Source organism: Chionomys nivalis, chromosome 13 (genome assembly GCF_950005125.1).
Source record: "Chionomys nivalis chromosome 13, mChiNiv1.1, whole genome shotgun sequence".
NCBI classification, from domain to species: Eukaryota; Metazoa; Chordata; class Mammalia; order Rodentia; family Cricetidae; genus Chionomys; species Chionomys nivalis.
In genome coordinates, this window is record NC_080098.1 from 70254972 (window position 1) to 70269339 (window position 14368).

At 51.0% G+C, this 14368-nt stretch overlaps 1 protein-coding gene across 1 annotated transcript in view; it reads left to right on the plus strand.

Moving 5' to 3' along the window:
* The first annotated feature begins 5732 nt into the window (after nucleotides 1-5732).
* The window catches only part of Slc25a48 (solute carrier family 25 member 48), a 40899-nt gene continuing 32263 nt past the window's right edge, over nucleotides 5733-14368 (plus strand). Inside the window, exons 1-2 of the mRNA XM_057787897.1 lie at nucleotides 5733-5784; nucleotides 9203-9246. Of these exons, the coding sequence (XP_057643880.1) occupies nucleotides 5739-5784; nucleotides 9203-9246 (90 nt within the window). The 5' untranslated portion in view covers nucleotides 5733-5738. The remainder of the gene's footprint in view (nucleotides 5785-9202; nucleotides 9247-14368) is intronic.

Genomic DNA, 14368 nt, shown 5'->3' on the forward strand with positions numbered 1-14368 from the left:
GGGTTGAGAGAGGGAGTAGGAGCAGATAATCCAGAGGCGGAGACACGGAGGGAGCAGGATGGGGTGGCGCATGATAGAACAGAGATGGACAGACGTGGGTTAATCTAAGTTATAAGAGCTGGTTAGAAACAAGCCTAAGCTAAGGCCAAGCTTTCATAATGAGCCTTTGCATTGTCATTTGTGAGCTGGTGGCCCAAAGAACAATCTGACTGCATAGACGTTCCGTGGTCAGGGTGGTCTGTGTAGCACAGGGGAGATCTGCCATTGAAGGGTACCCGTGGAAGAAGAGAGTAGAAGGGGTGACAAGGGCTCTCAGTGGTCTCCCTGGCACCCTCAGGTGTCTTTCTGGACCTCTCTTTTTACAGAGTCCGGCTCTATTCTGGCAACTATGTTGCTCTTTTCCACCTGGAAGCTCCTACGTTGCGCAGCAGTGCCCTCTCCTGGCACATCTTGTCAAGACACGGTTGGTGTCTCCGTGGTCTAAATAATAAATTCTTTGGACACCACCTAGGAGGGCACTGCCCCTGTCTTATAAAGAGTGAGCCAGCCAGCAGCAGCCTCAAGCCTGGTGCAGAACCCAGGAAACCTCGACCTCAAATGGCCAATCTACCTTCACTCCACGATCACATGCAGTTTCTCAACTCTGCGATGGACTGAGAATTCTCTGGACAGACCCCAGAGAAGTGCCACTGAGGAGGAAGACCTGTTCCTGATGACAGGTTCACACAGCACCTCCAAAATCAGTGTGTCCTTTCTGTCCCTCCAGCTACCTCCTGCAGCCAGCACAGAACAATGCAGGCCCAAAGAAAGCGTGTGTGGAGTTCGGTCATTACCATCTTTCTGTTCTTGGTGGGGATGGGGTCCTAGCGATCAATAAAAAGGCCTGGAGGCAGAAAAGCAGCCGATACTTTGGAAGCCCTGAAAGAAGCCAGAATTCTGTGGAGCTCTAGTAAGGCCCACGGAGAGGTGTCGCTACCGCCACTGGCCGTGAGGTGGCTGCCCCCTCAGCTCTGCCACGATCCAGACTCCTCCTCCTGCAGGCATCAGGTGGCCAGCCCTTTAGGCATTGTCCTATGGCCTCCCCGTTTAAGGTTCAGCCTCTGAGTGTTGGCTGAACACCAGGCCTACCCACAGACTCAGAGGACAAGGTAGTGCCTGTTCTCAAAGGCGCCCCATCTGATGGACAGACAGACTAAAGCCAGAGTGGACAGGGTGGCAGGTGGACATGTCCAGCCCAGACAGTCGAGGTGGAATGTGGAGGTGTGCACTTTAGCAGAGGCCTGGCAGGAAACGTGGCAGCCAAGCAGAATCACAAAGGAGCGGACTAGAGAGCAGGGGGAGGGCACCCCTGCCAGGGACCAGCACATCCAGTCCCACACATGGAAGGAATGTGGGGTGTGAAGGCCACATTGCCTGGCTGGACTCCAGCTGGACAGAGCTGAGGTGGTAGGTGTAAGGAGTGGAAATGCCACCGGACCTTGCTTCGCAGGCCTGCATAGGCCTAAACTGGCAACTAGAATGTGCAGGCAAGGCCACCCAGAGTCATGGAGGGCCCTGCAGAGAGGTGGCCGGAGCAGAGGCCAGGCTTCAGAAGGCTGGTGTGGTAACAGCTGGAGAGGGAGCCCAGGACCAGGTCAGAGGGAACAGAGGACCTATGTCCACCATGCTGAGGCAGCAATGGCATAGGCAGGGGCTGCCAGAGGACGGGATGCTAAAATCATTGAGAAGGGAAGAGCACCAGGAGTTCCTGGCTGCAGGAGTGAGGCCTGGGAGAGAGAGAAGTGCGGCTCATACCCAGGCGTGCGTGGAAGCTCAGTGGGGATGCAGTTTTCTATGTGGAGGGAGCAGCACTGGGGTTAGCATTCTCGTGGACGTGCTGAGTTGAGATGGGAGTCTCCCAGGCAGAGGTGTTAAGTAGAGCGGAAGTTCTGTGCTCAGAAGTGAAGCCTGGAGTCAAGTTAAGTAGGAAACTGTAAGTGGGGAGATAGCAGCATCAGTACTGCCCCCAAGAGGGAAATCCAGGGAGGGTGACAGTTTAGGTTCTGTTCCTGGAGCCAGTGTTCTGCTGGGTCCCACACCCCAGGGCTCAGGGCCTGCTCCATGCTGCCACTCAGTGTCAGGTTCTCTGTGCTCCTGTGTGTTCCAGGGTTAGTCACAGTGTGTGATTGGGAATGGGAGGGCTTCCATTCCTCTCAGGCTTGTTGGCAATCAAGCTGCGGTACCCTGGGCCGTGGAGGCCATCCTGCCTGCCAGCACTGCTGACTGCTCTTCGGGGACCTTTCATTTCCTAAATGGTCGCAGGCCCAGATCACAGGCAGAGTGGGGCACAGTTCAGGGACTAGTGCTGTAGCCTCAAGGCTGAGTGAGCCACCATGAACCTGTGAAGTGAGCTCAGCCACAGGCCGTGACCTTTCACCCCCGCCCCATAGGGCTTTGCAAGCCCCCTTGCCAGTCTGTGCTTCCTGCTTCATTCTACACTCTTCTCCCAGAGGGGTGGCCTTGGCTCTGGAGTTAAAAATTGGTGTCTGTGCCCACCTCTCAGAGGAAGAAGACAGGGCTACCGGAAGAGCTACCGACCACGAGCCTCGCTCCTCAGCAGGCCCTGCAGCAGGTGTCAGTGGTCAGACGCTTGCCTCGGGAGAAGGAAGCCTGAGCAATTGCTCCTACACATTGACCCCAAAGTGCCAGTGGGACAAGAGCAGGCTAAGCAGAGGGACTTCCTCTAGGCCACACTCATCACTCCTGTCAGCCGAGTCCTGGGGTTGGGAACCAGGGCTGCACCCCTGCTGGAAGCTAGCTGGACATGGGTGAACACAGGGTCACCTTCCTTAGAGGCAGAGGAAGGCAGGACATTCCGAATGGAACAAAGATGCCCCCATGTAGCTAGCCTGGCCGGCTGGGTGTGTGGTCTGCCTACAGAGCAATCTGAACTAAAGAGGGCCCCCCTTTACCTTTGGGCTGGGGCAGTGTAGGTTGCGGCCACACCTGGTATAACTCCCCACTACCTCCACACCCCCCAGCTATACCTGAGAGAGACTTTGGACCATTAGGTGCTTTGAACACAGGTCTCTGAGAGGACCCGGCTAGAGGAAGGGCCTCAGCTGATTGGAACCACACTATCAAGCCAGCACAGGACAATACTAGAACCTCCCAAATGCCATCTCGGGCTGGGGGCGGGGCTAGATGTGAGGGCAGAGGGGCAGGAGAAGGGGTGTTGAAGGGAGATGTCAGAAAAGGCAGGTGGCATCTGTAGATTGTCCCTAGAATTCTGCTACCACCCTGTAGCTGTGGAATAATGCCTCCAGCTCGATAGGGTCTTGTTTGCTTGCTCAGCACCTCAGTGCTGTATTTGAAGATGCACACAGTGATAGGGAGGACCCGTCAGGGCTCTACCTGAGAAGCCAAAGCCTCTGTGTGTAACGTCAGAGTTGACCTGAGACAGTCTCATGTGTTGGATGGACCAGAAGACTGAAACCAGCCGGCAAGAGCTGACTTCTTTCAGGACATCACATGGTTTGCTTTTAAGTCTTTTAAATTGGTTGAATGAGGCTTACCGAGATGATCAAGGTTCCACTGACTGCAATCCTGGTCACACACATGGATACAGTCATAGCTAGCATGGTTAAACCCCTGGGTTACCATCCTAAGTCACATGCACCACCACCCACCCACACCCATACACATACCCCTCATGGCACCACCTGGATTAGTGTTTGGTAGAATCGCCCTGCCACGTGCATGTGTGCATCAAAGCTTCTGCCCCCAGGAGAATGGGACGGTGTGTGCTAAGCCCACAACGTCCTCTGGCTAAGGTAGTAACAGCCGTGTATGTAACCACAGTATCATAAATACAGGGGGGAGGGGTGTGCCTTGAGGTGGGTGAGAAGTGTTTCTGCCAAGCTGAGAAACAGGACTTGGGCCTATGGGCTTCCCCAAAGTACAGCTGTGTCTGCCTAGAATTCTGGCCGAGTAGAATGGGAGTATCCGTGGCTTGGGTTCTGGCAGCTGCTTAGTAGGGTGGAATGCTCCCTAGTTATATCTCCTTAGCTCCAGACAGCTTCTGGGGGGAGTTACCAGCCTTGCCCTCGCTGGTCTGAAGGCTGACCAGGTGAGGCAATCTGTGGTATGGTGGTCTCTGAGAAAGCCTCACTCACACAGAAGGTTCTGCTGAGCTCCTGACTGGTCCATGAGAGTGTTGTGGCTGTGGAGAGATGGGATGTTGCATCTGGCTTACACCCCTTGGGCTGTCAGTAAAACACCTGGACTGAGGTGAGAACACTGGCTTCTACCAGCACAAAGGCCGAGAATGCATCAGCGAGCGTCTATGGCCTACAGTAGAGTTAACCTTGTTTCAGTTCAGTCCGTAAGGAGGCTCTTGTGTCCATACAGGGGTGTCCAGTCAGGCCAGACCTGTCTGCAGGAGTGGGCTGTGTGCCCACACCAGTGGAGATGGCAGGACTTTCCCTGCTGGGTAGGGTTTTCTCGGGATTTTCCCTGTGGAAGCCAGGGTTGGGGGAATAATTTGGAATCTGTTCTCAAACCAGGATCTGGCCATGTTCCTCCCTCCTCTGGCCACTTTTCTGAAGGTTTACCACTTCTGTATGAGATGCCTACACATTTTATACTCTAAACACAATGGCTTTCCTGGTCTGTGAAGTGGGCTCCATGGACTTGCTGAAAGGAGTAAGCCAAGGCCTCAGGGAGGGTGCTTCTGTTAAGTGCAGGATAGTGGCCCCATTCAGAGCTGGCTTGAAGCTGGTTTCTGGGTGAGGTGGCTCCCATACCTTATTCAATTATTCACTGATAGATGGAACTCTCAACCCAGGGCATGTGGGTGCTGTGTGACCTGGAGAAGAACAGATAGTCTCTTAGCTCTAGAACTGGCTTGGAAAATTGTATGTACTCCATCTTGCAGTGAAACCGGTCATGGCTTTCGAAAGCCCATCGAAGCACTAAGAATGCGGTTCAATTTCAGTTTGTGTGCATGCATGCGTGTGCATGGATATGTGTGTGCACCATGAGTTCATGCATGTACATATGTGTGTTGGATGAGAAGAGGCCCTAAAGTGTCCTACTCTGCCTTCTGAAACTGTGCTGGCTGTCAAGCAAGCCCCAGCAATCCTTCTGTCTCTGTGACCCCCGCCCCCACCTCTGACAGTCCAGGCACTTAACCATGCCAGGCAATATGTGGGTCTTGGGAACCCAAATTCACGTCCTCAATACTTGGACAGCAAGTGCTCTTTCCCACTAACCCATCTCCCCAAACCTTCATTTATTTATTGCCAGCTATTGCAGGCAGCCTTCGGTGTTTATAAACCGCCCCCCTCCACCTCCTTCTTCTGAACAGCTTTGCAAATGTGCCCTAAATGGGCTGGCTCCTCTGCCTGCCACTTTCACCTGGAAGGCCCAAGGCTGCAGTTATTGGGAAGCGCGAGGGAGGGTGGTGGCCAGAAGTAAGTACTAAAGGAATTCCCCTGGTGACTGGGGCAGCCTCCTGGATCACACCTAGTGAGTGCTGTGCCTTTAAGATCCTCTGGGGGCGGGTTGTCAGCCACCCGCCCTCTGACTGCCTGAGCGCGGGTGGCTGGAACACAGAATTTGGGGAAGAACCTGCAGGGTGATCAAGTCGCCTCGCCTGCGCCTGGCTCTCGTGAACCTGGGCCATGCCCGACACACACTGAGGGACGTTGCTCTGGCTGCCAGAGGGAGAGGAGGGAGAGGCACAAGTCACTTTGACCATGGGCAACTTCCAGTTGGAAGACTTTGCGGCTGGCTGGATCGGAGGTGAGTGTGCTTGCCAGACTCCCCCACTCCCTCCCCCGCATTACAGGGCAAACAGCAGAGGCCCAGTGCCAGCTGTTTGCACCTGGTGTTCTCCGTGCGCTTTGCTGGGTTTCATCAGGAGCAGAGTGAGCAAAGTGAGCGATGCCTGCAGCACCTGGTGTCCCTAGCCCAGTCCGCTTGGCTGGTCCTGTCCTTAACTTCTGAAGCCGAGCTCTTAAGATTCACAGTGATTTCTTTGAGCTTCTGGTTTGCCTCAACGTCAGGTTCGGAGGAACTTGGGTCCCATAATGATTAAACCGCTGCTCAGGGCAGACAACCAATGAAGCCACCAGAGTGTGTGCACACCCTTCAGCGACCTGGAGCAGGAGCACACCTGGGTTTGGGGGCGCGTCTCCAAGAAACTTGTGCTTAGGTTGGCACTTGGCTTAGCTCCTAAATCCCAGTGTCAGGGTGGCCAAGAACCTGGACTTTAAGATCAGGTTGGTCTCAAAGGCGTTGCCCCTGGAGGGAGCGGAGCCCATGGGGCAGGGAGCAGAGCTCTGTGGGGCATTTGCCCAGGACAACTGAGAAGGATCCCTCTGGTCCAGCTGCTGGCACTTATCAGCCCTCGTTTCTTCAGTGCCCTCCTCTCCTGTTCTTCTGAACCCTTTGGTCCCTCTGCTTGGCTGTCACTACATTTTACCATACAGGACTGGTACAGTTAACATAATGACAGACAGTTTCTGAGTAAAGCCCACCCGCTGCTTGCTGTGTGCTGAGGTCCCTCTCAAACGCCTTAAGTTGTCTTCCTTGATGACACGTGCAACAAACTCACCACAATGCCCTACATTTGTCTGAAGCCCTACAGACTTTCCCAGCTCTGGAAACTGCTGCTCTAGCACCCTACTTTTTCTTTATTCTTTATTTTGCACCCCTGCTTTCAGATATGTAGGCTGAGTGTGAGCAGGGGGAGGGGCGCTTGGCTCTGAACTGCTGCTCTGGACCTGAGGATGCCTGCCCCACCCTGGGGAAGATATTAGCACCTGGGCATTGGAGCTCCTGTCTCAAAGCTGGACCAGCAGAGCGAGGTTTTGCCTGCTGTTCAACTCCATGCTATTCAGTTCAGGGGAGGGTGGAGGGTGAAGAAGACAGGAGGTTCTAGACCCAGCAACCAGCGTCCCTGTGGCCTGACTTGTTAAGCCACCTCCGCTGGCAGAGATGTTGCCTTTTTTTATCAGTGTGGTAGAAGGATTCTCCCTGGGAAAGCAGCCCTGTGTGAATGCTAGTTGCTAGGGACCACAAAGGCTTCTTTATCTAGGTGACTTTGAGACAGCCTGATACAAGTCTGTGAGTAGCCAGGCATTTCTGTTCTTTCTCTTCCCTCTTCCTCCTTTTCTCCCCTCCCTTCCTTGCCTTCTCCTTATCCATTCGATTGTCACTCCTAATTCCCTTCCCTTGGAACCTAGAGAGGGGCTTTGCCTATTCTCCATGATAAAGTTGCCAGCACATTTGCCTCTTGTGTCCGACTTCTCTTGCTTAGTATAATAAGGTTTTTTTTGGGGGGGGTCACCCCACATTGTAACAGGGTCTGTACTCCATTCCTATCTGTTTTGTGCCTTTATCTGGGAGAGATATGAACAAGTGGCTATTCACCCCAGATAGAGCACTGATGACAGACCTATCAAAGTCTCATTGAACGAGTCTGTGAGTTTACTAGAGTTACTTTCAGGAGTATAGGCAAGGGGTTAGTTATGGGAGCATGGGTGACTGACTCAAGGAGAGCTGCAGCCCTGAAGAACCCACCCCTGCATGACTGACAGTTCCTAAAAGTCGCTGCACATCTGGTCTCATTTCAGCTGGACAGAGTCTCCTCCTTCCAGCAGCCCTTACTGTGTATATAACTTTGGGAAGAGGACCTTGTAAATCTTATGAGTTTCAGGAAGTTCTGAGACTTGTGAGTTTTCTTCCCAAGTCTTAAGGATTCTTCTTCCAGGATGGGATGTTTCCATAAGGAGGAAATGGCTACACAGTACTAATCACAGCTAGGTAACAGTTCATTGTTACCTATAAATGCTATATTTATTCACTGTATGTCACTTGAATTTGTCCCCTGCGAGGAATGCCATGGTGACCATAGCTGTGCTTATTCTTGTTTGAGTTCTTGCTTTCAGTTCTTAGGGAAATATCTAGGATGGGATATTGGGGAATACGATGATTCATGTAGTAATTCTGGGTTTAACTTTTTTGAGGAATAACCGGTTTATACAGCGATGGCACTGATTCCCATTCCTATCCAAAACATACGAGAGTTCTCAGGGCTAGAGCGCGCTCAGGAGTTGAGAGTCTGCCCTGCTCTCCCAGTGTAGTTTCAGGCATTCGTATACTCATAACCATCTATCTACATGTGTAATTTCAGGGATTCAGAGTCCCCTTCTAGCCTCTGTGGGCAGGCACCACACGCATATGATGCACATACATATACATGTGAGATCCAATTTCTTAGCCAGGCAGTGGCGCACACCTTTAATCCCAGCATCCAGGAGGCAGAGGCAGATTCATCTCTGTGAGTTCAAGGCCAGCCTGGTCTACAGAGTGAGTTCCAGGACAGCTAGGGCTCCACAGAGAAACCCTGTCTTAAAAAATATATATTCACAGAGAAACCCTGTCTCAAAAAAACCCTATATATATTTATATATATATATATATATTCAATTTCTTTGTATCTTTGTCAACACTTTATAATTTATTTTCCTTTAAAAAAGAATGCAGTTTATCTAGTGGAAGTAGAGGGAAATTTCATTGCTTTGGTTTACATTTCCCTAGTGACCAACGATGTTGAGTATGTATGTTCATGTTGGCCATTGGCATATTTTCTTCAGAGATGTTAATTTTGGCCATTTAAACAATGTTTTAGGCGTAAGAGCTTTGTGTATATTCTGGACTTGAGACCCTTAACAGATTTAGGTGGTTTGTAAACAGTATCTCCCAGTTTTAAGCCACTGTCTTCACTTTAATGGGAGTATCTATAGTGATGTCTAGTTTACGGACTCTTTCTTTCATTGTTTGTGCCTTACTGTAACTACAAATGTTACAAAACCCAGGTTACAAAATATTTTCACATATTTGTGCCCTTTACTTTTCTAACCTTTTGCTCTATTTTGGATAAAAGTGAGGCAGAGTCTAAATCCATTCTTTGGCACATGGATATCTAGTTGACTCTGAGCCGTAATTCTCGTTTTGGAGTACTTTAAATAATAAGGTCCCAGCTTGAGTCTACTCTCTCCATCTTCCTTGGTACTGGATCAGGCCTCCCGCACTGGATGCCCCCTCTAGTAACCGTTGACTGACGTGCCTCTGCTCTCTGGCCTCCTTTGGGGGATGGCAGGGACACCCAGGAGTCCAGGGTTTGGGTGACCAGGTGTTGTTCTTTGACCTACAGGTGCAGCCGGTGTCATTGTTGGCTACCCTCTGGACACAGTCAAGGTACAGTAGCTGTGTTTTCATGACCCCTTGGGAAGGTACCTGGAGTAGGTCTGCCCTTGGAGCCATGATCTCTCTGATCTCTGAGGACTCTCCAGCCCAGGGCAGGCCTTCTGCTGGCCCAGGGGAATGTCATGTCAGGAGGCTTGTCACTGACTCCTGTCTGCCTGCAGGATTTTGTGAGTTGGTGAGGAAGGAGACAGGACACTGATGATTGTCCGCCTCCAAGTACCTGGGGACTGATAATTGTCCTCCTCCAAGTACCTGGGGACTGGACAGTCAGAAAGGGTTTCAGATGTGAGATGCGGTCTGAGTTTGAAGTGTGAGACTGGGTTTCCAGTCATTGGAAATATATGCCAGGCATGGGGAACAGCCTGGGAAGGGGGTGAGGAAGGGACCCTGAGTAGGGATCATGCTTGGCAAAGGCCAGCAAGACCAGTTTTGCTGATGCATCTGGTTCTATGTTACAACTGTGGACTTAAATTTAGGCAGGTCAGCACTCAGTCCTTAGGGGACTTTGCTGTCAGATTGGAATAGTTTGAGTAGGCATATAGCATATGAGGACTCTGGAGCCAACAGAACCATTCCGACAGTCACAGGTACCCCCAAAGGAATAGGGGAGCCTGTCTCAGGTCATATCAGGAAGAACAGAAGAATGAAGGAATGAGATTCCACAAAAGGACAGTCTGAGCCCCAGCCATCCCATGTGTGACCCATCCATGGTGAGCAGGACCCAGCCCTGCCCCAGACACATGGCCACCAATAGTGCCCCAGCCCTTCCTAAAACCGTCTGGTCTGTGCACAGAGTAAGCTCTGAGGCCTGACTCAAATATCTGCAGTTTCTTTTCTCTCGGTCTTCCTCTGCATATGATAACGGCCCCTCTAAGGTCAGGACCAGGCTTAATCTCTGCCTGATGAATACTTCTCCAGGGTGGGGCTCAGCTATTGTCCTTACTTTTGTCAGGAGGGCATTGGCTACTCTTGCCACCCCACTTGCTCAGACTCACCAAATTCCTTCTCAGACTACCCTACCACAGGCTCCTCTGACAATCTAAGTATTGGACCCTTCTGAAGACCTCAAGGGGACTCTGCCCCATGCCTCCCTTCTGGCTCTTCCTGTGGCTGCAGTCCCAGTCATGGCTTGATTTCCCCAACATCTCTGCCTCCACCTTCACATGGCCTGTGTCTCTTGTCAAAGATCTGTCTCCTTTCTAAGGTCATAAGCACTGGGTTCCTGCCATTAGGGAAGGGAATCCCCTTGCTCTCGGTATAGGCGAGCCTTCTCCCACCCCAACACACACACTGGAAAAGGCTAGCACTGTCTCTTTCCCATTCCTTTCTGCATCTTGGAAAACCCCTTCCTGTGAGAAGATCCAGGCAGTTTCCCGCCAGAGAACCTTCTTCCCAAGCCCCAGTGCCTGCCGTGGGCTCGTGTGGCCTGCTTGGATCTACCAGAGCACATAGCCTTGGGCTCTTGTTTGCCCTGGAATATCCTCCTTCCTTCTGACTGGCATTTTCTCTAAAGTCCCTGCCAACTGAAAGGGCTTGGGAAAGCCCAAATAGAATTCCAGTCAGAGCTGGTGAGATGGCTCAGTCAGCAGAACACTGGCCTTGCAAGCCCAAGGCCCTGAGTTCAATCTCCAGAACCCATTTGACAACGCCAGGCATGGTAGCACACATTGTAATCCCAGCAGTGAGAAATGGAGGCAGGAGAATCCTTCAGGTTCACTGGCTGGGCAGTCTGGCCTAACTGGTGAGTTCTGAGATAGTGAGAGACTCCATCTCAAGGAAATGGGTGGTGTCCCAGGAAATGGGTGGTGTCCCAGGAAATGGGTGGTATCCCTGAGGATGGCACCCAAAGCTGTCCTCTGGCCTTCACATGCATATGGACATGTGTACCCCCATGTATATGTGTACCCACAAACACAGTAATCAGAGTCCAGTCTTAGCCATATTACGTGGTGGTTTGGATGAGATCGACCCCAAGAGGCTCACATTTGAATATGTAGTCCCTCCCTTGGTGGAAATGTTTGAGAAGGTTTACGAAGTGTGACCCTGTTGGAGGGGGTGTATCTTTGGGGTTTTGAAAGCCCACAACATTCCCAGTTAGACTCTTCCTACCTCATTCTTGTGGGTCAGATGGGCTCTCAGCTGCTACTCCAGTACCATGCCTGCCTGCCTGCTGCCATGCTTTCTGCCACAATGTAAACCCCCAGATTAGATGTTTTCTTTTTAAGTTGCCTTGGTCCTAATTGTTTTTTCATAGCGATAGAAAACTAAGACAGATTCTTGGCACCGAGATTTCCTCGTTTCCTCGTCTGTACCGGGCAGATAGTACCTCCCTAGTAACTCTGTCATGAGAATTGTACATGGAGGTGCTAGAGACAGAGCAGGTAGCAATTTGTCCTACCCTGACAACTTGCAGGGGTAGAAGAGGCAGAACAGGGGCCTGTCCAAGCCCCTAGGCTTATCCATCGAACACCGTCATCATCAGGCCCGGGCTCAGGGAACAGCTCTTTCCCCTGCAGTGAGTAACTGGCATGTCTGGTATCCAGAGCTGTATGACAATATCCTTGTGCTGCTTCAAGCAATGATGGAAGCTAAAGCTAGCAGTGGACTTCGTCTGTAAGGTGTGGCACTTGCAGGATGCACTCAGGTAAGGGCTTCCGATGCCCATATGCCCAGCCTGCCATTGGTATGCACTGACCACTGGCTCCTGGTCATCTACCACTCTGTGGCAGAGCTGGGGCCAGTGAGGGATAGTTTAGGGCCACATGCCAGCGTTAAGTGGGATACAGAGAGAGGCCTCTATCACCCCCATAGTCCTTGTCATTGTCCTGGTTGGGAACACCCTACCCCAAATTTGACTTCTGTGACTCTGGGCCCCCATACTGCTGCAAATTCGAGTGATTCTCCCAGCCAGCAACGCAAACGACTCCTTCACCATCAACCAGCCCTTCTTAACATGGGCCTATTTTTATAACTTTCAGCTAGCAGATATACTTCATTTTAGATTTATTATTTCTCAAAGTTTTGCGGTTTGCTGTATATTCCAATGATTTTGCCATGTTTGATTTTTTAGAAAGTAATGTTTTAAGCACAGAGTGTTTGATACAGTGTATTTTCTTCTTATTTAGTCCCCTCCCCCAGCTCCTCCCGGATCCCCCCCTCCTTACTACCCATCCTACTCTGTGATCACTCTAATTTTTTTTTTAGATTTATTTATCTTATGTGTCTGAGCATGAGCCAGCATGTGTGTCTGTGTACTATGTGTGTGCAATGCCCTCAGAGGCCAGAAGAGGTTATCAGATCCTTTGGAACTGGAGTTATAGGTAGTTATGAGTTGCCGTGTGGTGCTGGGAGTTAAATCCAGGTCGTCTGCAAGAACAGCGAGCGCTCTTAAGTGATGAGCCACCTCTCCAGTTCCCCCCTTCTCCTTTTAATCCTTCTATCACAGTATCTGTTGCCCAACTACTCTTGGGGATTTTTCACACACACACACACACACACACACACACACACACACACACACACACGTTCCAACCCCATTAAGCTATATTATCCATGAGGTCTGAGATGATGTTGCTGTCTTTCTGCTGAACCTTCTGAGGGTGGGAACAGATTCATAATATTGACATGTAACAAATAGTATCTAAGTAAGGCAATTAATCCATCTCCCTAATTATAAACCTAACGCTTATGAACAACTTGATAGCATTTCCCATCGATCACCTGTATCATATATGCTTATGAATGTAGATGGATGTCAGTCAAATTCCTGGTCATGTTATTTGCCATGGCTGCTCCTCAGAGGAAAGTGAGTGAGATAGGGTTGATAGGAGGAAGCTCTGGCCTTATAGTGAACCTTTTATTGAGAGGATGTATTCCCATATTAGTTGAACACTTAGAATTGTCTTTAAAAACTATATGCACTAAAAGATACCCTTGCTTATCGTGGAAGATTGAGCCTGCAGAGGATGCCGGCTAGGAGACCGTCACTTGAATGGCCTGCCCCCTTGCTGCCCGCTAGGTGCTGCTGCCCACTAGGTGCTGCAGGGGACAGGGCCACTCTGGGGTCTCACAGCTTCTCCTAACAGGCAGTGCAGGGCATAGGGAATAAGAAAACCTCTTAGGGAGAATTTCAGGCCACACATCTATAAAGAAGTGGAACCCTCCGAGGCCAGGGCAGGTGCTCTTCTGAACAATTCTGTGGGCTTCTGCAGATGCTCTGTGCCTCTCGCCTCCTGCCCCTGGTTACCCAGTCTTCTTAGAGGATGCTTTTCTATGTAACCTCTTAAGTCAGTGCAGAGTTGTTACTATACTAAGCCTGTTCTCAAGGCAAGGGCAAGAGTAGAGGGAGATGGGTGGCCCTGTCTGGTGGGGAATCTAATGTGTATATAAGCTTATGTGTGTCTTAATCTAACGTGAACCCTGCTTTGTGTGTAAGCTCAACGGGAGGATGGGGATGGAAGGAAATTCCAGGGGGCAGCAGAGCAAAGGTTGGAGGCAGGAAATGTGTATGTGGTTGGCATGGAAGGGAGGATGCCAGAAGAAGAAATGGCGTGGAGCGTAACAGGAAGGCCAGTCTCCACCTCCAAAGTGTCCTGGGCGTAGGTGGCATTTGGTAGGGGCCCTGGGGAGTTGTAAACCGGGTGACGTGACCACAATTATTTTGAGAAAAACCAGCCTGGCTGTGGTGTAGAGAAGGCCTGGAAGTGAGAAGGCCACACTAGGGCCAAGGCCTTGTCCAGGTAAGAAAGGGGCAGACAGAAAGATAGAAAAATGAGCAGGTATCCCCAAAGACATCCTGAAGGGTGGGGTGATGGGCAATAGTAGGTAGATAAAGCCAAAGTCTGGTCTTTGTGGACTTAAGAGGCAACCATCATCACTGCACAGCAGACTGATCTCGTTTGTTCTCTGGCTCAAAGTGGCCTTCTGCTGTGTGGAGCTGGGCTTGATGGATATCAGAGAAATGACCCTAAAGATCATGGGGCACCAGGCTGGCCAGGACTGAGCCTGGTCCTCCTTCCTGGTTGGGTCACTGGGGACAGGGCTGATCTCTTTGGGTATCACTGGAGGCCTGTGACCTATGTCAGTGGCTCTTTGCCCTCTGCTTCCCCCACAG